Source organism: Wasmannia auropunctata, unplaced genomic scaffold (assembly GCF_000956235.1).
Source record: "Wasmannia auropunctata unplaced genomic scaffold, wasmannia.A_1.0 LD336083.1, whole genome shotgun sequence".
In the NCBI taxonomy this organism is placed as follows: Eukaryota; Metazoa; Arthropoda; class Insecta; order Hymenoptera; family Formicidae; genus Wasmannia; species Wasmannia auropunctata.
The window spans coordinates 1,727,484-1,753,939 of NW_012026807.1; the positions used below are offsets into that span (position 1 = coordinate 1,727,484).

The following is a 26,456-nucleotide window of genomic DNA, read 5'->3' on the forward strand; positions in this document are numbered from 1 at the left end:
GCGGGCGGGCAGGCAGGCAAGGCACTGGCAGGCTGCGCTCGATTCGACGGCGGCGGGCATAGGTTATGGTCCGCGCCTTAAATAATGCAGTAAACAACTTCAGTCACGCTTTTTATCGGTCTATGCGGTCATCCACGAGGAACGCCCATGGCAGCGGGCGGGCAACGTGAGGCAGCCGCGCGTCTGCTCGCCGAGCCGGCACGGTGAACGCGGTGACGGTGGACTCGTGCGCGCCTCGACGACGTGCCGCGCGGGAGGTGCACGACGGTGGTGTTCTTTCCCCGGTGGGATTTAGATGCGACGTCAGAAAATGGCAAATGCGATATTCGCGCAAAGGACCAAGGTGGAGGACACCATCGAGTGTTTCCTCTATCCCAAGTTCTGCTACGCTGCCGACCCGGACGCGGTGACGGAGGCGAGGCTCGTCGAGGAGATCGCCAAGTACGACGCGGAAATCGCCTCGTACGTCGCCAATCACATCTGGCACAGTGACAGCTTGACTTTCCGTCCTAGAACCAAGCAGGCGATGCTGCTGAATCGCACCCTCGAGGGATCGGCGGTGGAGGAAGGTGAAAATTTTACTTTGTTTTAATTTATTTTCACCTCAACGTGCAGTTGGAGAGACGATCAACTGCAGCCGATAAGGAATAATCGATCACTTCTTTTTTGGACGACAGATTACCACACCTTGCCTCACATTTACGCGAATCTGCGTTTCGACGAGGACATAGGGGACGAGTGGCTGACGGTGTTCCTAATATTTAGGCTCACCAAACTCTTCGACGGACTGATCGCCCGAGTGGTGGACACGGACGGGGAGTTTCTGCTGATAGAAGGCGCCCACGTCCTGCCGCTCTGGGCCAGCCCCGAGACGTGCCAGGACCGTGTGTTCATTCATAACGGTGATATTCATGTCATTAGAGAGAGGGGAACGTCGTTTCCCAATCTGTTGAATAACATAAACAGCAAGCCGCACATCTCCAAGATGTCCGAGAAGGTGCAGCTCGTGCTGCAGAAGCGAATCGGCATTTATCCCGACGAGATTCAGAAGAGGAAGCACAAGACGAGGGCATTCCTGCCGGAGAAGGCGGCTTCGATACTTCGTCTAGAACCAAGACTCATTGCGCCAGCGATTAGAACTATCTGCCATTCGGATCCGCTCGAACGCAAAGTACAATAATAGAATTGAAGGGCTTGCTGCAACAGTGTGGAGCTAATCCATATTTTGTAAAAAAAGCGAAGAAAATTAACTCCGAAGTTAAAGCTATGGGAAAATTCCTCCGTTTCTACTGATATCACAGTATCGATATTCAGCTGTGTGTGGATTAGCCCATCGTTGCGGCAAGCCCTTCAATCAATTTAATTCTTCTTACGCGCGTAAAAGAATTCTATATATCTTTTCGTTACTATTGTACATTATAGGTTTGTCGCGCCATGAGATATTTCCCTCCCGAGCAACGAACCATGGTCAATGTTAAAATGACCAAGTGTTTGTACGCGATGGCGACGCACTGTCGTTATACCGGCGATCCAAGAACAGGTTGGAACATACCACCTGCGACTTGCTCAAAATACAATGCTCATGTTCTTGGAGTTAAGATAGCATGCGGTTTAGAGATGCTAGTAGCTCGGGCCAACGAGGAACGTAGAAAACGTGTCAGAGAACAGTCGGACGTTCCCGACGACGCTGAGAAGTTGAAGCTGAACGAGTCGGCTTACAACGCTTACCTAGCTCGTTTAGAGGCGAACGGTTACTTTAGAGATCTGTTGGAGGGTAGTCAAGAACGTGACAAGCTGCTGTCCACGGCGAGAGAGTATTTCTTGAAGCATGCGACTTTGTTTGATAATCTAACGAATTTGTACGAGAGCGATGCTCAAAAAGTCTTAGAAGCATGGGAGAACATACAGACGAATGACATTGAAATGCATGGTAATTTGTTATTTACAGTATTTTTCATACATATAGTTATTCGAATTAATATTTTACAGTACTTACATATAGTTATTTGAATTAATATTTTAAATTGTGATGGTTGTTTAAATTAACGTTTTGAAAAGTAGCATACACAAATGAATTTCCGGACCGTTAAATGCAGCACTTTCATTACGCGTTTTCATTCATAAGCATTTTTTATGCGCAGCACAAGATGAAATTACGTTAAGTCCCGCGGATACCGACAGTTGGATGAATGTGGACCCGGCGCAGTTAGAGGCGTATTTGAACCAACAGTGGGGCAACGTTAAGGATAAAAAATTGGAAAAGCAGGAATCCTTGAGTCTCCGAGAAAAAGTGCAGTCGTTTCTCAACCAAACCAGCGACGTTGACGGCGTGCATTTCTTAGGGTATGATTTCCGTCTGTCGTAGGAATAGACAATTCTCTCCCTCTCTCTCTCTCTCTGACAAACATGCTGATCGTAAAATTTATTCGCATTGAAAACATTGGAAAATATACAACTGTTTTTCTTTATAGAGAACAATCAATGGACAATGACATGCAGGACGCGGAGGATGGCGCGCGAATAGACTTCGACGCGGACGTGTTCGACAGCACGCTACGAGGCATCCTCGATCTGGTCGTTCCGGGGGGAGAGGACGAGTTCGAGGGCAGCTCGGAGGGATCGCTCGGCGGCGACGACGAGGACAAGGGCGGCGATATGGACAAGTACATGCGGCTGTTAGACTCGCAGCTGCAGTCGCAGATGGTAAAAGACGAGAGTAGCTCGGTAGCGGAGGACGATGATGATAACAATAGCACGGATCCCGTAGAGGCAAATTTGCGAGAGAGCATCGAATCCGAGGCCGGCGGCTCCGGCCCGGCCGGGAACATAATCGGCGGCCCCGTACGGAGGCTCATGCACTTGCAGCTGCAATCGCCCACGGGTATCGGGGTGCCGCCCGACTTGCAGAGTTAATGGCACTACGTATATTAGTAGACGATTAACAATAGTTACGATTCACGGTTAACATTCGTATAAAACATTATTACAACCCCTTCGCTTCATTCTGCAAGATACATTAAACATTTTGCCATTTTCGAAACACAAGGAGAAAAGACAATGGACTTGAGTCTCGTTACTATTCAAATTATTACACATTTATTACTTAAAATATATATACTTAATGTTATCGATCAAAGCACCTTTATCACGCAGATAGTACCATTGATACAGTTGTACTTTTCATCACTCGGCTATATCACTGTTTTTCATACAAATTATATATATATATATATATATAAAATATATATATAGAATATATATTATAGCATATCTTATATGCATATGTATGTATATACATATACATATAAAATTATATATACAGATAACATATAAGGATGTTATTATCGCGGCCATAGTTAGTTGGTAAGAATCCTACTATTTGTATACGTATCATTTCGTTTCCACTTTTGTAACTAATTTTCCTAAGCATCAGACTCTCTTACGTGTAAAGCTTTGTACATTTCAATTAGAATAATGAGAGACACGGACGTTTGTTGTGTACAGATTTGTATATTTCATTAAGACTCGTTAAAAGGAATGACGTATGACGACATGTATACGCGTCATGTGCTCGCGCCTACATTGGTCTTCATAAGAGATTCCGTATAGCATATTGTTTATATTGAAAATTCAGGAGGATCACCTTTCCGGTGCTATCGATTGTTTGATAGTCGATATTTGAAGATGCTCGATTATTTGAATGTCTGTTTGAACCATTTTGGTGTCCTGTTTTGATTCTGAGTTGACGACGATGGTGATGATGATTTGCCGCTACCACTCGGTCCCGGAGTGACATGATTGCTCTCGACAACTGTGCCTCTATCACTTTCAGTCGTTGGATCTTGTTCTTTCCGCATCGTGGCGAGTCTGTAGACGAGTTATGTAAAATTTAGCGACACAATCCTCTTATCGTCGAGCGATGCAAGGTCCAGGTAGTATCCTGAGTAACACCTTACCTAGATTTCACAGCCTCGACACCAGCGGCTCTAGGATCTGTCAGTTTCGCTTTTACATTCGCGCTTAGCGATGATTGTCCGGAGTAATAAACGATAGCAGAGGGAACAAGATTTTCGTCTATTAGTCGTGCGTCGGGGTTTAAGATATGCCTTGGCGGGCTGGTGTCTGCAAAGAGAGGAATAATAAAATTTTATCCACAACGAAATTATCACATGTTCTGCCTCTTGCGTGAAAATGAGTGGTGAAGATGAGTCTTGCGTGAAATGAAATGGTGATAATTGCATGTGTCACTTGACTCACAGATAGTGAATTCGCAATCCGGATCGTCCAGATAGCTTCTGACGAAGTCCTTGACAGTTTGTATGGTCTCCAGCGGCCCGAACAAGCCCTGAAGAACGTACTGATCGGGGAATTGCACGCGAATCACGGTGCGACGATACTTGTTCAAACGGCCTAGCAAGTGCTTGTCCCGGTCCAGCTGACGCTGCGCCTCCGTCTGAAGCGGAGCGTCCTCGAGCTCCTCTCTACGACGCTTGACGTCCCGTAAGAGCGTCTTCGCGTCGTGCAGATCGAGATCGAAGAAGCTGTCTGGCAATTCGTCCCTCGGCAACGCCTGAGTCCCGGCTTGATTGAACACCAGAGCATTTCTCTCCCCTAACTGTAAAAACACGAAAATCCCTGGATAAGTAAAGTCACTCGCTAATGCGATTGCACGTTTATGCACAATTACATCTTACAAACTTAATTTCGTATGCGTTCTCCTGGACGTTCCGCACGCATGTTTTCGCGACCCGCCGATCCGCCCTGTCGTCGTGATCCTCGTGGCTGGACGCAATGGAATGACTCTCTCCTACCTTAGATGTATCTCTCTCTCGTTCTTTATTACTAAGCGCATCTTTATTACTAAACGCATCTATTCTCTCATCTTTCGTGTCTGCCTTCGCTTCATCCCCCGCCTCTTCTCCACTCTCCACTTTCGATGTGCTTGTCGTTGGGAAATTGATTGTCTCACTCATCGTTTTGCTACAATGTGGCGTGGATAATGGCACTCTTTGGCAATCCCTGTCGCTCGATGAATCATCCGCGACTGACTTTGGAAGCAAAGGCGCAGACACGTGCGCCTGAGTCTTTAACTGTTCATGATCGCGATATATCAATCTTAATATTGCCCTTCCGCTGTTGAGTCCCAACGACTTCAACGTCGTTTTCTCTAACGCTTCTTTGCCGCACACCTGGAAAGATTTCGAGACGCTTACTTTCAATCTCTCGCATCTCTACTTTGCACGCCTGCGTTATACACGTAATTATACGCGTCACGGGGGAAACGTTCAGTAGTTTCTACACTACCGCTCAAAAATATTTGCCTACTCTGTATTAATTAAATGAAGAATGCATTTCGATCTTCTTTCCTAATCTTAATAAGTTTTGACTCGGAATTTTTTATTTTACATATGTAAAGACTGCGTTCGGTTTGGCGCTTGTAAGCATCATTTGTCCCTGTTTAACATTCGATTAACAAGGACGAAATAATGTTGTGAGCGCCGTAAAGCGGCGTCTACAATGAGACTTAAGATTTAAGAAAGTTGACCAATCACAATCGATTATTCTTCTTAACGTGAGATGAATAATTGATTACGATTGATCAATTTTCTTAAATCTTGAGTCTCATTGTAGGCTTTAAGCGCCAAAAGCGAACGCAGCCAAAGAGAGAATACGTAGTAGAATTAGAGGGAGGATACATACAAAAATCAGGGTGATACTTTTTGAGCGGTACGCTACGTCGCGGCCGTGCGTATATGTACACGTACTTCACGATGCATGTAGATCAACACGGCTCGCTCGAGGTCGGAATCGGGATACATCTCCGTCAACGCGCGTGCCAGCGTCGTGTCGGGCGGGAACTCGCGCAGCACCCTCTTCCCGTCCTCCGGCTGAATGCCGATCGTGACGTTCGACGCGGCACGCGCCCTCGTGCAGGCCACCATCTCCAGCTGTGCGTTATTCGGCAAGCCGGTGAAGCGGAATATCGTGTTAGGATCTAGTATCTGACGATTGTGTCTGTATAAACAAAGTATACAATGGCGCGAGAGATGTATGTGAGATGTGTACGGAGCTTATACGGAAGAATTATATATCAATTGGAAAAAACCGAAAATCCCAAGTGTCGCTCACCTAATGTCATACTCGTCGACGTTGTAGCCCTGCTTCTGGCACACCTCCTCCAGAACCTGCAAAGAACCTTCGTCTGAGGATCGAGAATTTTCTCTCTCTTTTCTTTCTCTCTCCCTTTTGTTTCGACCACTCATTCGAACTTACTCAAACCCCCCAAAAGTTGCGCCCAAGCTCACGTCGGACTCACCTGCAGGATCGTCGTGTTAATCGTAACCCTGACATTCTGCCGGCGACCGTTGGGCGCGAGGACGAAAACGGTCTTGTTTGCCGCCATGGTGATCAGCGAAACTTCAAAGAGGTGCCTGAGAGCGGCCCCCTAACCATCCCGAAGTCAACAGCTGATTCGGAGCAACCAGCTCGCGCAGACACTCCACGTGTCCTCCCTCCCCCTTTCCCCCCGCCGCGAGATCGCGTAAAGCCCCATGTTCATCAACACCTGACCTGCGACAACAAGAAGAGGAGAAATAGTAGAGGGGCTTGATTCGTATCTTCGCTCGAAAAGACTACGTACGGTTCCTTTTTTTTACCGTGAAGACAGTCGCGTTTACACGTTATCTCTATCTTTTCTGAATAAGCCTCCACGGATCTGCGAGAGCTGTCACGTGTCAGCCGCCACACGTAACACGATCTGTTTGCGCGGTTCGCACATTACGCGCCGCCGATCAGCCTCCCGCGTTGATAGGCCTCTATCGAGCGCTTGCGCGCGCGATATTTACGGTTAGATCGCGCGTTCGTACGTTGGCAAGGATCCAGGGGAAGCTACGCCGAGCGTCGAATTCGTGTGGCTGACCTGCCCGTGCATGCAGGCGGGCACACTGCACGGACACAGGCAGGGCCGTTTACGGGGGCAGGGAAAGGCGCGAGAAAAACAACGAAACGCGTGTGTGTGTCAAGCCCGTCGTCCGCCCGTCGCGCTGCGCCGCGCTGCTCGCAGCGGGATTGCGTGCGCGTTCGACAATAAAAGGCGACGGACGGCAGCAGAGAGGCAGGAACATCCGCGGCGGGCCGCCGTGTGTTTACCGCGCGACGAGCGACGGGCCGCCCGCTCCGCTCGCTCGCTCGCTCGCTCGCTCGTCGTCGTCGTCGTCGTCTGACGTCTTATCGCCCATCGCAACGTTCGACCGCAACGACGACATAAATGACGGACCGCGAGGTGAGGCCAGCCAAGCCGCGGCGCGATGGTCGTGTCCTTTAACCGGTATCTGCCGGTAATTCTGCCGGAGGTCGACGACAGCGAGCCCGGCGGCGCCGTCGCCGCGAGCGACGTCGGGCCGCCCGACGTCAAGCAGCGCGGCCCGTACACCGTGGATGAGACCTGCAGCGTCGCGAGGAGCTGCTCGATCAGCACCACCACCACCACCATCATCGACGGCGGCGGCGAGGAGGACGACGACGACGACGACGACGACGACGGCGACGACGACGACGGAGGCGGGGACGGAGGCGGCGGTGACCCGACGACGACGACAGCCTCCGTGACGACGCCAGCGGACACGGTGACGACGTCGGCGGTCACGGTGCCGCTGTGCGTCCTGGGCGAGGTGCAGCTGCGCTTCCTCTGCCCCAAAGACCTGGACGAGGTGCGCGCGCTCTGCCAAGACTGGTTTCCCATAGGTGAGCATGATTCTTGTTTGTCCGAAATTGAAGGGTGAGCGAGAGGCGGGATTGGGAGATATTTTTGTAATATAATTTCAATCCTTTAACATTTTCCCTTTCTCTCGCCTCGTCGAAATCGACTCCGATTGATAAAAATGTCTGTAACTTGAAGATTGAAAAAGATGTGGAAAAAAAAAGAAATGGATTGATATCTGAAAAGAAAGAGTTTGATACACGGAAATAACATATAAAGACTGTTGCTTATACATACCGTAGATCTCAGGTTTCAAAACCTTCATATTTATGAAGCAATCTCTAGATCCTGAAGGGCATACATGTGACTATTAATTCAGTTCCAACGCTTTTTTAAATAGCTGAGATATAGTTTCAAAATTATATAATTTCTCTAAATTTTAGAATTAAATTATTTATTGGTTTAATATCTAATAGGAATATATTTAACGGTCAAATTGTGGGAGGATATTCTACAGTAGAAATAAGAAAAAGTTGTATGAAATTTATTATAAAGTCATAGAGAAACATTGAAACGAAAAACATAAAATAGGAAATAATTTTCTATTGCGCAGAACAAAAGTGTACATTTCATGTATGGAAAGGTCGAACGTTTATTTCGACTGTAAATGCTTTATTACAAAGTTATACACAAGTTTCGACACAGGTCGAAATGATACTAAATCGTTTAAAGATATGTAAATAATACACAGGAAATAAACACGTTCGATTTTCCATACACAAAGTGTACACTTTCATGTTCTGGGCAAAATCCGTTATTTCCTATTTCATATCCCTCTTTCAATATTTCTTTATAACTTTGTAATAAAGCATTTATTATCAAATTTTATATAACATTTTTTTTCTTATTTTCACTTGTAGGATATGCTCTCGCAGTTTGCCCGTTAAATTTGGATGTCTTGAGACACCTTATATGTTAGAAATATATATTTTTTTATTAGAAATATGTATATCAAATGACGTGTTTTCAGTTCTGTATTATATTTAAAAAAAAATTGCTATAAATAAATAATATAATGTTATGTTTTAACTATATTGATGAAACTAACTGATTAATTTCTATCTTCACAGATTATCCTTATTCATGGTACGAAGACATTACGAGTTCGTCGAGGTTTTATGCGCTCGCAGCAGTATACGGTAGAGTAATAATAGGACTGATCGTCGCGGAGATAAAACCTTACGCCAGATTGAACAAGGAGGATCGCGGCATTCTCTGCTCCAGCTTGGGAAAGAATTGTCTGGTGGGTTATATACTTAGCTTAGGGGTACGTCGAGCGTACAGGAGAAACGGCATAGCCTCGTTGCTGTTGGAACAGCTGCTCGCCCACGTCACCGCTCCCGAACGTTCCTCCGTAAAGGCAGTCTTCCTACACGTGCTCTCCAGCAACGCGCCCGCTATACTGTTCTATCAGAGATGCCACTTTCGTCTGCACAGCTTTCTTCCGTATTACTACTCGATTCGGGGAAAATGTAAGGACGGTTTCACGTACGTACTATACGTTAACGGCGGACACGCGCCGTGGGGCATATGGGACTGGGTCCGTCACCTGGCCGGCGCGATGACCAGCCTCGTGCCGTGCAGGGTGCCACGATGGATCTGGCAGCGTCTCTTGTGGGCAACCACCATTCTCTCGTACCACAGATGATACATTATTATGTTAGATAATAATACAATTTGTGATTTATTATGTTCCGTTATATGTTGGATTGGAAGGAAAGCAATGTCGTATTTTTAGCTCGAAATTGAAGCAAATTTATTAATATTTATTAATATTCAAAGACTTTAATCAGTAATTATGACCGTTTTTTTTATATTCTTTAAAATAATCCGAGATAAAATATCCATATTGAATAATACTCTGGAGTATTGCTAATACGTGGACGCGCGTCATCTTAGCCAGAAACGAAATAAAACGAATGGACTGTCGAAAGTCGAAGCAGAGTTCGCTCTCGCATTTACCTGTATCATACGTGATGTCGCATTCTTTTTGTAACTTTTTGTAAGCTCGAATGCGATGAGTAATTTCACGCTGTGCAATTCGCAATCTCTTGTGTATATCTGGTGTCGTATTTTTTTTTCCTTTTCGGAAATTAAACAGCGAAAATACAGCTGTTTCGCTACATTTTTCTTTCGATTTCAAATGAATACAAACGCTTTATATGATTTCCGTACACTAAATGAAGCTTTTAGAAGTATTAGCTGTCATAATAATATACATTTACGACATTTGGACTGAAGTTTTCTTCTAATAAAACACAATACAATAGTCGCCTATTTGAGAAACCACGACATTACTTTCCTTCCAACCCGATATTTATTTTTCTTTTTTGAGTCTAGAGAAGTTATACGCGTGTAAAGTGCCATAAGTTGATTAACGTTATGACAGACTCAAGTAGATAGCCATGGCGTGGCCATATATGATTTTATTACATAGTCCTCTGCTAATGCAAAATTAGAAATGGACATTCATCTACAAATCGACATAACGCGAACAGATGTTTAAATTCGTCTAAAGTTTGGGCAGCAAGGCTTCAGAGTATCTTAGCATGGCTTTTGTTACCAAGGATTGCTAGTTGTTAAACACATACCGTTATTACAATTATACTATTGTAATAGTTCGAGATATGTAACTGCCAAAAATAATTAAGTTGAAATATTGTGCACATTAGAATCTAATATATCTTCCATGTTGTTTTTAAAGATTGTAATACTAAACCATTGTTAATTTTAATATAAGCACAAACCTCAAGATAATTACATTTGACTATTTTTTTTATATTTAAAGATACGTGTACTGTAATTTTATCTAATTGAGATATATATGTCGTAAATTTTCCGTAATTTTATCTTTAAATTAATTTTTATTGTATAGATTTCGAAAATCGAATAGCACACAAATTATCTTTTAAGCAAGAATGATTTAAAAGACTGCATCATTGCGATTCATACTTTGTATACCTCTGCTGCCATCGACTGTATAATATATGTATAAACTGTGTACATATTTTGTATATTAAATAAATACTTAATATATTAACATGAAATAATGAGAGTAAAATGAATTGGTGATGCATCTTGATAAATTATTTTAAAGTTTAGTGGAATCTGTGAAAACTTTACGAAAGAAAAAAAACTTTAATAGGCATTCGCACGTAATTCGGAGTAGTGTGAGATTGTCGATGACTTTGATGAAACCGAAGATTTATAGCACAACTTAGCAATTTTTTAAAATAATTTTTAAACAATTTTTGATACAATATACATATTTCTCTATTTTGTTGCAACGAGATAAATATTTTTTATTATAAAGAATTGTTATTAAGAATAATGTGATAGTTTTGTGCAAATTAATACTTTATTACGAATAATCTTAATATATTATTTTACGCATAAAGTTACATTCCTTTCAACTAAAGTTCCTTTTCAATTTATATATTTACATAATATATAATTTTATTTTGCGTATCTACGTTCCAGATTTTCTTGTTTATACTTAATATTTATATAGAAAGTAATTATTTCAACACGTATAAAAAATAAAAGTTTATTTAAAACAATCCGCGAAAACAAATATAGTTATGTTTTTCTTTTAATGCATACTCGTATACATCATGCATACACAGAATGAAACAGATCATTAATCATATAGCATTTTGCAATTTACATCGAGATTAAAGCTAGACGTTTTAAACATTGTGATATGATAAAAACTATTAAAAATACTGAATGAAGATATACTTAATTCGCTATTGGATAAGACTAGATTAAATTACTAGAACTAGAATTAAAAAGAAGAGCTAGATTACTAGAACAAAACAATACATATTAAAATCGTAAGATATATAAGGTATGGAGATATTAAACGATTCTATACGTTCGCTCATGCAAGAATGTAATGACGAGAACGATAATAAATACGGAAAAAGATACGCAAGAGAAAAACTAAAAATAGGATCACATATGAAATACAAAGATTAAATTACTAACGTACAATACGTTAATCGAATTGATATCATACGATTGTCTACATCGAATTAAAGCAAATGGACGGAAAAATACTTCTCGATGACATACGAATTGCCTATTCCTTCACAGCCTTCCAATCTCTAAATCAATATCTTATATATCTATGTATATCTCAAACTAAGATATACATAGAATAAAGGTTGAGATCGAACCGGTCAAATTACCAGTCGACCAATCGCAAGAGAAAACTAAAATACAATTTTATACTTCTAAAAATGTATGTTAAAAAAACTTATGATTTGAATTTTTTTACTCGTTCATTCTACGTATATATACTTTTGATATATATATTAATATGTCACATGTCTCTATAAATATTATAAACTATGATCTTTTTTTTAATTTTTTGACACACATTCTTGAAAACGGTTTCTATATATAAATTATAGGTATATACACGCGCGTGCCTATACATTACAATATATACAGTGACTATATACGCGTTTGCATCACAATAAGTTAAGTATGTGGATTTAATAATTGCATTAAATTATCCATATTCAATGTATCGTCCGTGTTATATATGGCAAACTCCTGGTAACGCGTTCCTCAAATGCTACCGGAAATTTTGCCTCGGCGTCTAATGGCCTTTTATCACGGATCTAATCTTCTGATTATCCAGTAATTGAATTGTGCACGTAAAATTCTCGAGTGTGATGACTAAGGTGGCGACTCCAAGGCCTCGCGATACTGCAGACAAATATGACACTGTTAAATGCAGCGTACACAGGTTGATATATGCTGCCGTGTTCCAGGGGATTCTTCGTGAGCTCAAATGCGATGGGTAACATCACGGGATGCTGTGCAGTTCATATTAATTTCTTATGTATGTCAGGTGTTAGCAGAAATCTCTCTCGGAGTCGGCTTCTATAGTGGGTCACAAAATTTTTTTGTGAGTTATTGTACCTGGAAAAATTATAAATATCACATAAAAATATAAGTAACATAATATTAGTCATATAGTAATTACATGTCATTCCGTTGCGCGTGAATTTCTTCTTAGATTTAAATTCAAATCCATTTTCTCAAATTTATTTATATATTTTTTACACATATTTGCATTTGGTATGAATTGATCTATAAAGATTTACACACTTTTATATAATATTATTCGTTGATACATAGCAGCAGAGAGAAGCTATATAAACCATGTGGTGTTATAGTACCTATAATATATTATAGTACCTATAATTTTAATTTGAATTGTATTCAATTAAAATCTGTATATATTTTTTAGATAACGTATCACCCCCCCCCCCCAAATATTCTATCCTTTAGCGATACCTTCTTGATGCTAAAAGATTTTCCTTTTACATAGTTCTTTTTTTTACAAAAAATTGAGTTTTCAAAGAAAATTGAGTTTCACAGAAATGAGAAAAAATTTTTCATATATAATTATGATGTCTTGAAGTTTCTTTCGACTTCCGGATCTGACCGCCCCGGCAATCACATTCGTGAGTTACTATCTTATTGCACGCCGGTTATACATATTGGCATCTCGCTCCTTACTTCTAATCGTCCGCCGAAAACTGACACGGGTGGTGAGGCGGTCTCTCTCCATGGTCCGCGCTAAAGTGTATAGTTGCGCGCAACCGCGCCGCGCGCGCGATAGTCCGGCGGCAGCCGCTGAGTCCACATCGAGTTTGGGGGAGCGTCACGTCGTGTCACGTAGGGACGATGTACATACAGCCTCAGGCAGCTCATGCGCTGCAAAAAATGGATGAACACGAATGCATTGAAGGAAATTTATATACGGGTACATGAAATTTATAAATTTATTTTATTTTTCTATCATTTTATTAAGTTATAATTAATTCGCTCGCACGGTCAGCCGCACAACTGTTCGCTGCGTCGCGCGTCGACGCGACGCTTGTTTCGCATAAGCTGACTGCGTGCGGGACAAATTGCTCCGCTTCATTATCTTAATTACGCATTTATCCATAAGTATGGCGTACGTTACATACAGCAAACATATTGATAAACACCTAAGTAAGATAGTGAAGCGGCGTAATTCGTCTCGCGTGCTGTCAGCTTACGCGAAACAAGCGTCGCGTCGCGGCGCGGGCGACGCGTCGGCGGTGGTATACGTCTTGATTTTCGGCCGAACGAGTATTGCGATTACGCATCCGATCGAATCAGAATTCGAATCTATATTACGCGCTAATTAGATGCAAGATGGATCGGATGCGTATTTCGCAATACTCGTTCGACCGAAAATCGAAATGTGTAGCGTCGGCGTCGCCGCGCGCCACTGTTGCACCGACGCCGCCGCAGCGCGTACGGTGGCGCTATTGGCACGCGAGTCGCGAAGTTGATCGCGCGGATAGACGAAACCGCTTCACCATTTTAGTAGCGTTTCTTTTATCATTTCAGAGAACTCGATACGAGAACGAGATAGAGCATCTTCGGAATGAGAGGCGTCGCGGCTAATATAAATTGGTAAGTGGGACTTTGCATTTAATTGTCTATAACATGTAGCATCGCCGCACTATCGCCGTCGCCACCGCCGCCGACCCGCGTCGCCGCGACGCTTGTTTCGCGTAAGCTAACCGCGTGCGAGACAAATTGCTCCGCTTCATTATCTTAATTACGCATTTATCCATAAGTTTGGCGTACGTTACATACAGTAAACATATTGATAAACACCTAAGTAAGATAGTGAAGCGGCGTAATTCGTCCCGCGTGCCGTCAGCTTACGCGAAACAAACGTCGCGACGCGTCGGCGGCGGTATACGTCTTGATTTTCGGCCGAACGAGTATTGCGATTACGCATCCGATCGAATCAGAATTCGAATCTATATTACGCGCTAATTAGATGCAAGATTGATTGGATGCGTATTTCGCAATACTCGTTCGACCGAAAATCGAAATATGTAGCGTCGGTGTCGCCGCGCGCCACTGTTGCACCGACGCGACGCCGCGGGCGGCGTACGGTGGCGCGTGAAATAGACCGCGCTGAAAACGAAACACTTGCGCTATTTTAATCGCATTCTGCACGTTTCATTTGCAGAACGTGATGGACACGAAACGGATCCGAATCGGCTCCGGAACAAGTGACGCTACGATTCACTTAATTGGTAAGTATAATATTTATTAATCTTGCATTTAATTCGTGTAATACGGATTCGGCACTGATGAATCGATCGAACGCGTATTTCTCAATACTCGTTCGGGCGAAAATTAAGACATGTAGCGTCGTCGCCGCCGCCGCGTCGCACGATAGGCAAAGCCGCTTCGTCTTTATAGCGTTAATAGCATTTTTATTATTTTCAGAACGCAACGAACATAAGATAGATCGTCTCCGGAACGAGGAGTGTCGCGGCTGATATATTTGGTAAGTGATATTTGTATTTGCATTTATCTAACACGCAGTATAATAATATCGGCACGCAAGCATTGATGTTCGTCCGAACGTGTATTTCGTATTTACGTATTTCGTAATACTTGTTCGACCGAAAATCAAGATGTATGGCGCCGACGCGTTGTTGGCACTGTTTCGGCGCTTATTTCGTGTAAAATTAACTGCACGCGAAACAAAACGCGCCGGTTTGCTATCTTAATTACATTAATTACGTTTTAATTGCAGAAAGCAGCAGCACGTACACTGGATGAATCGGCTTCGAAATGGATTTGTCGCGACTCATTCCGGAAGGATGTCGAGAGAGTCCAAAGCATCCTATGATATTCCGGACAATTTGAGAGGAGGAGGCTTAGGATAAGCATCTGGCACCGGCGGAGCAACCTTGGGGTAAATATCATTTTTTACTTTCCTAAAATTAAAAGATAATTCTTATGTATATTGAATTAATTTAATTTTGATTTGTCTTTCAATTAAGTATTATATTTACTAATGTAATGATCTATCTCATCAAAAAATTTTCATAAAGTTTATAAATTTTTATAAAATTTTAGATAATTTTCTTTTATGTAATTATTTGTAATTTATTAAAATAATTACATAAAGGAAAATCATCTAAAATTTTATAAACATATTTATGAACTTTATAAAAATTTTTATTGATTATTATGAACATTGATTATTATGAACAATGTTTTAATTCGAATTTTTTATTTTTGTGTTACAGTATCATCGTAGCTTCGTGGCTGATAACTCCGCCTGTTGCGCTTCAGGTCGGTAAGTGATAATTTTTTTTTATAAATAGGCAGGGTGGGTATTACCAGAAAAAATCGGGAAAACCTGGAAATCTCAGGGAATTTCATTTTTGCCCTTAAAAATCATGGATTTTCATGGAATTTTACTGGTACTCAAGGAAATTTTTTGAATTTTTAAAATTTAATTTTATCCCTTTAAAAAGTAAACGTGGCCCCATATCGAAGACCCCTGATATATTGAAAGTTAATTTATTTTAAAATTGATATATACTATATGAACACTCTTTAATCTAAAAAATGATAATCCGGAAATAATAAATCAAGCATTAAGAGCCTAATAACGCAGAACTTGGTGCGTGAAACAATTTAATCTTTACATATGTAATTACATGTAATAAACTTCCAAAAAGTAAAATATAAGCTAATAGTTACGCGTCCAAGAAATGTCCAACAGATAAAATAAATATAATAACAGATTCCATACCGCCATATGCCAACAAGATAAATAGTGAAAATGCGTCAACACATTGTTTATGTACTATATTGGTAATTGCAAATATCACCGCATGTTTCGATAGTCAAATAATAGGACGCCCGGCAGGGAAATCCAGATTCGAATCTTGGCTGAGGTGGTATTTTTCGTAATAAATTTTTTACAAGGTTTTAGGGAAAAGGGGATTCTTATAGATGCTTGTTAGCATAAAAAATATTAAATTTCTCCTCAATTTAATTCGTTACAGTGGATTCTGGCTTCATGTAAGAATTGTATTTTAAGATCGATAAAAAGTGTGGTGTGCAGTTTGTGTGTGGCTGGATACTATAACAATAAAAATTATTATACACACACCAACATCCATGTCGACTCGCATTGGCATTACTACCAATGCTTGTTATTTCTAAATTAATTAATTCTAATTAATCTTGATTAATTCAATTCATGAAGAAGAAATACTGTTGTATATTAAAAACGTACGAAAACTTTATTGAAACAACATAATATAATGCTCTATTTACAAGAAATATTATATGTACAAATATAATATATTATATTGCTTTGATTGCAAAAATTGTATGTAATCTCTAAAGTGCTGAGGAGCAAGGCACGTGAAGATCTAAATAGAGGTGCGTGCCAGATTTAACAATGAGGTATAAAAATATAAAAAAATATAAAATATATATAATAGAATAGTAATTACGAATTATTGCGAGTGTGCTCAACAGCTTTTATCACAAACCAGTTTAAGTGTCTTATAATCTCATCAACGCTTACTTGAATTTAAATTGTTAACATTTTCATTTTCTGCTACATCTATTTCTAAAACTGTTTTCAACAATAGATTTAATAACTTGAATTAAAATAAAATATTTAAATGCGTTACGTAAAAAACTTGTGATTTATCGAAGATAAATTCGAGTATTCAAATAATATTTATACTGAGTTATTCACTTTTATAACAATTTCTCGCATTATAATATAAATCTGTCGAAAAAATCAGTCAAGTCAAGTCAGCGTGATTACAATCAATAATTTACTATATTGATTTATACTATAAACAATTGAAAAGATAGTCTAGTCTAGTGTAGTTTTCACAGCGTCACAAATGTAGTAGTTAAGTCGAGTCTATTTGATATAATAGTTCACAGAGAGTAAGATAATTTTCAAAAAAACGTCAGATTAATTTTTTTTAAGTTTTGCTAGATGTTTAAAGAAACTATTTAGTGATTTGTCTGTGTACAATTGTCTTTACTATGACTTTGCGGAAAAATATAAATATTCAGTGACGTATATGTCAGTTGCGTCTGTTGTCATTTTGTTATGTGTTTGTTTGTCGCGTAAAAATCTGATATAAAATCAGTAAAGTAGTTGCGTTCAACATATTTCTGTTGCATGGTATCATTATCTGTCAAAAATAACTGATAGAAATTAAAAAGTTGTAAAATTACAACCTTAGAAGTTCCTCCAAAAAAGTGAAAAGATTTTAAATTCTTCTTCGCATATTCTTGTATCACACAATTAAAGCGGCAGCATTATGATTTTAATTAAAGGTTGCTCAAAATTGCTTTTGTATTAATCAATCAAACGACAGTATCGGTTGAAAATATGCCAATATGCAGCTGTAAGTGTCTGCAATGCTCAACATATTGGTCATAGTGCAATCACTCTTATTTCTTTTTGTGGTAACCGGAGAAACCACCACTATGACCTCCACCGTAACCACCACCGCCGCCGCCGCCGCCGCCGCCTCCACCACCGTGGCCGCTTGAATAGGAATCGAAGCCACCGCCAGAACTGTAACTGCTTCCGCCATGGCCACTGAAAAGATATCAATATGAAATATTAAACATACGTAACATCGTGTATAATAATCGAATTTTTTTGCATTCTCGTTTTTAAGATTTATCGACTTCTTTTAATCGATTAATATTAATATAACCGGTTTAACACAAATTCAATATTTACCTGCTACCAAATCCAGATGAGATACTATTGCCATAACCGCTGGAGCCATGATCATCGCCACCGATATCGTGTCCGCCCCCCAAATCGCCATGTCCACCAAATCCACCGCCTCCTCCGTGACCACCTCCAAAGCCACCACCGTATCCACCTCCTCCCCCAAATCCACCGCCGTGGCCACCTCCAAAACCACCACCGTGTCCGCCTCCGTATCCACCACCTCCTCCAAAGCCCCCTCCGCCCCCATGTCCTCCATGATCTATGATAATTCCGCCACCTCCGCCGCCATAACCGCTACCCCCGTGACCACCTCCGAAACCGCCGCCTCCGCCGTAACCACCGCCTCCATGTCCACCTCCATAACCACCACCACCACCGCCGCCGCCGCCGCCGCCGTGATCATCGTGTTCTATGATAATACCGCCGCCTCCATGGCCACCTCCTCCGCCGTAACCGCCACCTCCGTGGCCACCTCCAAAACCGCCACCGCCGCCATGTCCTCCGTGGTCTATGATAATACCACCGCCTCCACCGCCTCCGCCGCCGTAACCACCACCTCCGTGACCACCTCCAAAACCGCCGCCACCGCCATGTCCTCCATGATCTATAATAATTCCGCCACCTCCGCCGCCATAACCGCCACCTCCGTGACCACCTCCAAAACCGCCGCCGCCGCCATGTCCTCCATGATCTATGATGATACCACCTCCCCCGCCGCCGCCTCCACCGTATCCACCTCCATGGCCACCTCCAAATCCACCGCCACCACCGAAGCCTCCTCCGTGATCACCGCCATGATCTATGATGACATCTCCACCTTAAATAAATATTACTTTTGACATTTTGTTTTAACTACAAATTTCTTAATCAGATAAATATAGAAAAAAAAAGAGAAATTTGGGAATATTGAAAAAAAAGAGAAAAGGAAAAATTTTATATTCAAACACGAAGATAGACACGAAGTGAGTCTCTGCATGTTTAAAATCATATTTATAATTAGCTATGTTTCGAGCCAAAGAATATACTGCAAGGAATAATAAGTAAAAGTAATGAGTATGTGGGAGTTTCTCACAAATATCTATACATATACATGAGTTCTCCAAACGCAAAGCAGACGATTTCAAAATGTTATTATTTCTTGTTCTTTTTCGTATACATCGAGTCTTTATTTTGTAATAAACTTGTAAATAACACAGCCAATTAAAAGATCTTCAATAATTATCGCGCAAAGTAAATTTCTTTGGTACCAGAAAGTGAAAAAGACGATCTAAAATTTTTTTAACATAAGTATGTTATGCGGAATCTATTATGGTAAAAGGTAAAGCTTCTCATTTAAATTTTTATTTACCGAATATAATAAATCAAATAATAATATTATAATAAGATAATAAGAGCGATGATTTGTGATGATATTGATAAAAAATTAGCAATAAAGATAAAGGTAATTGCTTTTAACATATAGCTTTAAAGCTAAAGATAATGAATAATAAAGATAAAGATTCTAGATTGCTTAGAAATACTTAGAAATTAGAAAGTTCATTGAATTAAAAAATATTATAATATTTTTATATTATGTCTCAAAATTTCGATTACTTATAAGGTTTATTAATATTTAGTCTTATACAAAAATCTGTATAGGTATGTGATATTAATATGTTATTGTTTTAATATAATTAATTTTATATCATTTTTTAATTTTAATCGAATTTTAATCGAAATTTTAAGACATAATATAAAAATATTATAATATTTTTTAATTCAATGAACTTTCTAATTTCTAAGTATTTCTAAGCAATCTAGAATCTTTATCTTTATTAGTCATTATCTTTAGCTTTAAAGCTATATGTTAAAAGCAATTACCTTTATCTTTATTGCTAATTTTTTATCAATATCATCACAAACCATCGCTCTTATTATCTTATTATAATATTATTATTCGATTTATTATATTCGGTAAATAAAAATTTAAATGAGAAGCTTTACCTTTTACCATAATAGATTCCGCATAAAATTAAAGACATTACTTCCTATTATAAAATCCAGTAAATACGAGAAATTACATTAAGATTTTATTTTTGCATCAAGATTTTTTAATAGATTTATAACGAAAAAAAAACAGTTTTGCTGAAATATCTAGATTCTAGAAACTAGATCAAAAGATTGTATCTATGGGACGTTCAAACTGCTTGTTAATTAAAATGTCAAAATTTATTGTAGCACCGTATGCTTCAACGTGCTACATAATTATTTTGATGATTCAACAAAATTATTTTTCGATCTTTATCTAACTGAATTTTTAAATATTTTTGTAAAACTGTACTTTCTGTTTGAGTTATTTGTCAAACGTATTATGTACATACACAATAAATAATATAAATAATGTAACATTCTTTTCGGCATATATACGTGTTCCTTCTTTTTCTAAATATTTTTACCATCAAATACTTTTATCATTATAAATTTATTTTATAAACAAGAAAAAATTAATACTCTAAAACTTTACAAATTTTATAAAATCCAAAAATTGAAACATGTTACTAATATACAATTATTAATGTAAATTCTCACCTCCGCCGATATCGTCGTGACCACCTCCGAAACCACCACCACCTCCGTGTCCTCCACCGTGACCTCCACCGTGACCTCCACCATGACCTCCTCCAAAACCGCCTCCGAAACCACCACCTCCTCCGTAGCCACCTCCATGGCCTCCTCCGAAACCTCCGCCAAAACCTCCGCCATGGCCTCCTCCTATGTCCCCGGGACCGGAGACGTCTATATGATGATCTCCGCCGTCTCCACCTCCATGACCTCCTCCGCCATGATCCTCATAATGTATGACTTTCTTTTCGTGGTGCTGCGATATCTCCGGCAAATGTATCCTTATATGCACGCTGAAATATGAAAAGTGTGCTTAAAATGAGGAACGGCGCGCTCCTAATTAACGCGCTTCCTAAAGTATCTGTATAATTACAGATATGAAGAATCTTATTTCGCATCTTCTTTCACTCATTTCGATATGAATTAATTGTATCCTGACTAAATTAATTATACACGAGCGTGTAATTAATTACGCATGAGCGTTTAAGTAGGCTGCTATAGAATGGTATAAATTTAGAATTTATACTATTAAAATTTAATACTAAAATTTAGACTATTTCTCATGAACAATTAATTTTTTACGACAAAGAGGAAAAGAATGTTTTCCAATTTTTTGGTTTTAAAATTGAATTTAACATTCTCAAAATATTATATTATACATTTCACCGATTAATATGACGACAATTTTACTAATATTTTTATAATTGGAACTCACTGCTCATGTCCGAAGGTTGCGAAGCCTACTGATAGAATATTTGCAAGAATGAGGGCCTTTATCTGCAATTAAATAAGTCTTCTTAATAATTCATCAATTTTAAAATTTTAAACATATGAATCTAATATATGCTAAACACGCGCAGGGTAAAATAACTTAAAAAAATTTATTTTATTCTTAGTTTTCTATTTAATTTACTAGAATTATTTATCTTCGTATTACAAAAATTGGAAAAATTACATGTTTAATTTTCATATTTCGTCAAACTTTTGTCAAACTTTTGTGTTGATAAAAATATCAATATTTTTTGTATACAGATATCGATATTTGCTCATATGAAATAAAAAATCTTATAAAAATGTTACACACAAAAAAGAATAAATTGTTTGATTCAACAAAATTATATTTAGCTACTCAAATTTAATATTCATATCTAAACAAATTTTTTATTGTGTAACAAGAACATAAAATTGAAAATAATTGCTAGAGTAACATAATTCTTAGTTACTATAAAAATCATTAAATAATTTTTTTTACGATAATAAAAACATGTTGCAGATACATTTTGTTGAAAATTTTTATATTTATTTTAGATTGATTTTGGTAGAAAATTATTTCTGACTACCCAAACACAAAAATCTATTGTGCTATAATACAAAATTTTATTAATTATAATTACTTATTTCATGCAATTTTGAGATTAAATTACTGTAACACAGAAAACTTTTCCATTGTATTTTTGCTTTATATTTACTAAAATTTTTAATTATTACAATTTCTTTTCTTCCACGTTGCTATACGAAACTGTTTTGTGTGAATTCGCATGAGATTTAAATGAAAAAGAATCCACTGAACTGAAGACCACTTTCAGGCATCGACTGCACGCAAAATCTTTAATCCTGTATCAATTTTTCAGTGAAACGACGGGTTTTCTGTAAAATTCTTCCTTAAAATTTCTTACAGCGTGTTTGAGTTCCATTCTGATATCCGGGACGCGGCCGGCCGCCGAATCTTTTCCTTCCTATCCCACGCACAGCTCACCACGGCGACCCGGTATACACTGTCATATATTTGCGGCGGCGGTCTTACCTGTATATATACCAGACGGGAGGAAATACCGGAAGGACCGAGTGGGGATGAAATAAAGACCGCGGGTACCACCGGAGGTACTCTCAGAGGAACACTCGAAAAGAAACCGAACGTGCGATGACGTACGAGACTAGTGGGCATACCCCCGCACCGCACACCCGGAATACATATACTTGCCAGATGATGATGCCTACTACATGTAAGCGCATAATGCTGCGTTTCTGTGAACAAGAATGGCCATGACCCACACAGCTCGGTCCTAATAGAGAAATTTGCGTTTGAGCTTTCTCGATCTTGCCGACATATGTGTATCGATATTTACAACGATTGATTGCCGCCCAGGCTATATATGTTTTCGATAATGCAATACAATATCGTACTAGATCTTCTTCTGCGGCCGACACTTTGGCGGCGGTGTACAAAATTTCAGAAGTGAAAAACAAATGAACAATCAGAAGATAAATTTTTATTCTTTTTTGTGTTACACTAGTCTGACTTTATCTCCGCTTCCAGCAAAAAATTATATTTGCAGATTAACAGGCATATTAATAAAAAATACTGCAGATGCTCTCTTACACACAATATATTATTTAAGAATTTCATCGCTGCAATTGGTAAATTGCAATAAGCACATTGCAATGACTAATCCGTATGATTTATGAGTTTTGCGGTGTACGAGCAGTTATAGATAAACGTAAAGATTAATATCGAATCAAAATGATTATTCCTGACGGTTATATACTTTCCCCGATTTCCAGAATAAAATGCTAGAAAATAAGATAGCCAACGCGTATCTCTTTGGAGTCTATGCTCAAATATTTCAAGAAGTGAAAGAAATGCTTTTACAACGCTGCATAAAAAAAAACACAATCTTAAAATATTACTTTAATCTTTATCATCGTGAATTCAATTTTTATCTTAGATAATAAATTATGTATTTTTTTTTATGGCACATATAAACTGTGCGACATTATAACTCATCTCGAATAATCTATACATTTACATGAAATATTGACTAAATGAGAAGAACGTGCATATATTTTCCTATAAAGTATCTACATAACATAACTATATATTAATACGCATATACATAACGTAATTATATATTAATACTCATATATGATAATTTAGCTCACTGATAATCTCTTATCGCGTTGTTACGTATGTCGCGTGCGAGAAATTAATTGTATTCATAGTTTGATCAAGGAATTGATTATATAGGTTTTAATCGATCGCAGATATCCATTCGCTGCGGACTAGTACGAACGTGCACGTGACGTATAATCGGTGTGTTAAGTGTAACATAAATAATGCAGAAACAACATGGAGCTCAAAGTAATTTCTACTCTGACGTAATTGTTCTTCGGAGATAATAGTGCATTTAAATTTTATTTTAATTTCAAACTTATTTAATTTTAAACGCAATTTTTCCTTTTGCTAAGTATGTAGAATATTTTAAAGTTACAGTTTAGAATTATTTGCATACTATTTCAAATTTTGTTTCGTTTAATAAAAAATATTCTTGTGAGATTATTAATTTTTAGAACAAAAATCTGAAAGATAAGGATAGTTCAATATCATATATACTTTTAGATTGATTTTGGTACTAATTAGAATATAAAAGAAACAAACATTAAGCATAATTTATTTAATTAATATATAACAATAAACATAAATTAAGAATTGATAATTAATAATGGCTTAGAATTAATAATAAATAGCTAAAAAATTATATTCTTTTTAATAAAAAATATTAAGAACAAAATAAAACAAATATTATATTTGTTCTATGCACTCTATAAATATTTATCTATAAAACAAGTAAATGTAATTGTATATCCATAAATGAAATACTTGAAAGTACGTTTTGATATAATACGTTTTGATACTTGAAAGAGCATGTAATGATTTTGAGATGCCATGTTTTTTTTTATCAAGCAAACTTTCATTTACCATAATAAATAATTTATTCGTAAATATATTTAATAAATACCTTATAAATTGTATAAGGATAAAAAAGAAAAAATATACATTATTGCTTTATTTTTTATATCTTTTCAGATTAAATAATAATTACATCAAATATTTTATTCTTCGTATTTCAGAATAATTCTTGTTCTATTTTAAAAACTAATCAGATTTAAAAAGTAGATTGAAAAAGAATTCTCAGAAAGTCTATTGAATTTGCGTTATTAACATAGAATTAATGAGTAAGAACAATAGATGCAATATATTTCAATCCAATTTGAGCTTCTACTTTCTCAAATCTTCACACTTCATTGCAGGTGTACAGCTTATGACCTACTACACAATGTACGCGGGTATAAATTCCGCTACATTTTCAACAATGAAATAACAAGTATACTCAAACAACTCACTATTTAATTGCTGGGAGATCTTTACCGATGCTACCATGTGAAAGCACAGAGTGGCTATTTACTCTGCACTCTTCAATAGCATTAATTATCACGGAGGATTCCCTATACAAGATGTCTTACAATTAGACATTCAAATCATTGAGCTACATTTGCTCTAAATACCTTTGTTCCAATTTGAAGTTAATTTTTTATTAACAAAACCATTTAGAGTCATAAATTTTAAATCCTAAATTATTGAAAAATTTTTCAAAAAATTGAGAAGGCTTTAGAAACGCTAATAAATAACTTATTGCGAAAGCTACTATGAATAGATTTAAGGATTAATTTTTAGCTCATGGACTGTAGAATTAATTGTACATATAAATACCTATATTAAGCCTATAAATAATGTTAAGAATATCGTCAGGTAATGTCAGATATTGTTAAATTTATTTTTCTAAAGGTATTTTTAAAAATATATTTTTGAGAAGCATTATATAAATCTTAAAACATCTACATAGATATGTCATTTCAGAAAAAATAAACAGATAAATTTTATATAATTAAAAACATTTAAATACACAAATTAAACGTTACAAATAAACGTCAAGAACTGAGATAAATGATAGTTTTTCTCGATACTTTTACTGAAGAAAGCTTAAACCGGTGAAGCACGATTAAAAAAATCCACAGATGAAAAGCGATTTGCTAGTTTACGACACCCAATATAAAATTCGCGACGCGGCTCTTCAACCGCGCATATCTACCTCACGTACAGCGCGTTAATGGATCTCGTACACACGTGCACATCTCGCGCATAGATACTGTCGGGTAACAAAATAGAAAGTAGCAGGAACACGCGGGAGGCAGGATAGGGTGCAGGGAAAGGGAGAGTGAGTGAAAATAAAAGGGTAAGAGCGAGACCGAGGCTAGTGAACGGGAAGAGACGGAAACGCATACCGCGTAGTCGCACTGAGAAAGACAGTTACTCGTGGCAGATAACCGTGAGAGGCTCTCCCGACCGTATTGTGCCGCTCCTTATCCTTTCACTCTTTTCCCTTATCTTGTGTTCAAGCCTAACGGCAAATTCCGCGACGAAGTGGTCGCCAGTCGCGGCGAGCATTCGCGGACTTCCTTTTGCCGCGAATTGCTGGCCTTGATTCCGCCACAAGCTGGCATTGACACGGTATCTCCGTTATATCACCCGTCAATTCAATGCGCGAGACGTGTACACTCGTGTTATCCGAGAAAAGTAAAGCCCCCACCCTTTCAATCTTGATAAAGCTTCAATTTCAATGAGCTAGACTTCCTTAAGCGAAACAAAATAATTTAACG

General features: G+C 38.4%; 4 protein-coding genes across 4 annotated transcripts; 2 read left to right on the forward strand and 2 right to left on the reverse strand.

The window, feature by feature from the left end:
- The first annotated feature begins 285 nt into the window (after positions 1–285).
- LOC105448659 (protein SGT1 homolog ecdysoneless) lies at positions 286–3,158 on the forward strand. The gene is made up of 5 exons (XM_011687359.1): positions 286–569; positions 678–1,171; positions 1,423–1,930; positions 2,142–2,343; positions 2,472–3,158. Exons 1-5 carry the CDS (start codon positions 296–298, stop codon positions 2,911–2,913), a joined length of 1,920 nt encoding a protein of 639 aa, XP_011685661.1. The 5' UTR covers positions 286–295; the 3' UTR covers positions 2,914–3,158.
- A 332-nt stretch (positions 3,159–3,490) lies between these two features.
- LOC105448661 (tether containing UBX domain for GLUT4) lies at positions 3,491–6,497 on the reverse strand. The gene is made up of 7 exons (XM_011687360.1): positions 6,317–6,497; positions 6,130–6,185; positions 5,766–6,015; positions 4,695–5,189; positions 4,258–4,615; positions 3,957–4,122; positions 3,491–3,867 (listed from the first exon to the last, which is right to left on the reverse strand). Exons 1-7 carry the CDS (start codon positions 6,401–6,403, stop codon positions 3,693–3,695), a joined length of 1,587 nt encoding a protein of 528 aa, XP_011685662.1. The 5' UTR covers positions 6,404–6,497; the 3' UTR covers positions 3,491–3,692.
- Positions 6,498–7,307: 810 nt separating this feature from the next.
- Positions 7,308–10,806, forward strand: LOC105448729 (N-alpha-acetyltransferase 60). Its single transcript, XM_011687471.1, has 3 exons — positions 7,308–7,473; positions 7,600–7,743; positions 8,830–10,806. Exons 1-3 carry the CDS (start codon positions 7,308–7,310, stop codon positions 9,405–9,407), a joined length of 888 nt encoding a protein of 295 aa, XP_011685773.1. The 3' UTR covers positions 9,408–10,806.
- A 7,258-nt stretch (positions 10,807–18,064) lies between these two features.
- LOC105448730 (glycine-rich cell wall structural protein-like) lies at positions 18,065–22,905 on the reverse strand. The gene is made up of 5 exons (XM_011687472.1): positions 22,765–22,905; positions 21,676–21,737; positions 20,928–21,253; positions 18,363–19,176; positions 18,065–18,215 (listed from the first exon to the last, which is right to left on the reverse strand). Exons 1-5 carry the CDS (start codon positions 22,903–22,905, stop codon positions 18,065–18,067), a joined length of 1,494 nt encoding a protein of 497 aa, XP_011685774.1.
- Positions 22,906–26,456: the final 3,551 nt, after the last annotated feature.

Bases quoted from the DNA above. Each gene is read 5' to 3' on its own strand.
- LOC105448730 (XM_011687472.1), bottom strand. From the start codon at position 22,905: ATGCCCACTAGTCTCGTACGTCATCGCACGTTCGGTTTCTTTTCGAGT. The intron at 21,738-22,764 runs GTAAGACCGCCG...ATTTAATTGCAG, and splicing joins CCCGTCTGGTATATATACAG to ATAAAGGCCCTCATTCTTGC. The intron at 21,254-21,675 runs GTGAGTTCCAAT...TTCATATTTCAG, and splicing joins GCAACCTTCGGACATGAGCA to CGTGCATATAAGGATACATT.
- LOC105448729 (XM_011687471.1), top strand. From the start codon at position 7,308: ATGGTCGTGTCCTTTAACCGGTATCTGCCGGTAATTCTGCCGGAGGTC. The intron at 7,474-7,599 runs GCACCACCACCA...CGACGACGACAG, and splicing joins CGCGAGGAGCTGCTCGATCA to CCTCCGTGACGACGCCAGCG. The intron at 7,744-8,829 runs GTGAGCATGATT...CTATCTTCACAG, and splicing joins CCAAGACTGGTTTCCCATAG to ATTATCCTTATTCATGGTAC.
- LOC105448661 (XM_011687360.1), bottom strand. From the start codon at position 6,403: ATGGCGGCAAACAAGACCGTTTTCGTCCTCGCGCCCAACGGTCGCCGG. The intron at 6,186-6,316 runs GTGAGTCCGACG...GGTTCTTTGCAG, and splicing joins TTAACACGACGATCCTGCAG to GTTCTGGAGGAGGTGTGCCA. The intron at 6,016-6,129 runs GTGAGCGACACT...TTGTTTATACAG, and splicing joins GTCGACGAGTATGACATTAG to ACACAATCGTCAGATACTAG.
- LOC105448659 (XM_011687359.1), top strand. From the start codon at position 296: ATGCGACGTCAGAAAATGGCAAATGCGATATTCGCGCAAAGGACCAAG. The intron at 570-677 runs GTGAAAATTTTA...TTTGGACGACAG, and splicing joins GGGATCGGCGGTGGAGGAAG to ATTACCACACCTTGCCTCAC. The intron at 1,931-2,141 runs GTAATTTGTTAT...TTTTATGCGCAG, and splicing joins GAATGACATTGAAATGCATG to CACAAGATGAAATTACGTTA.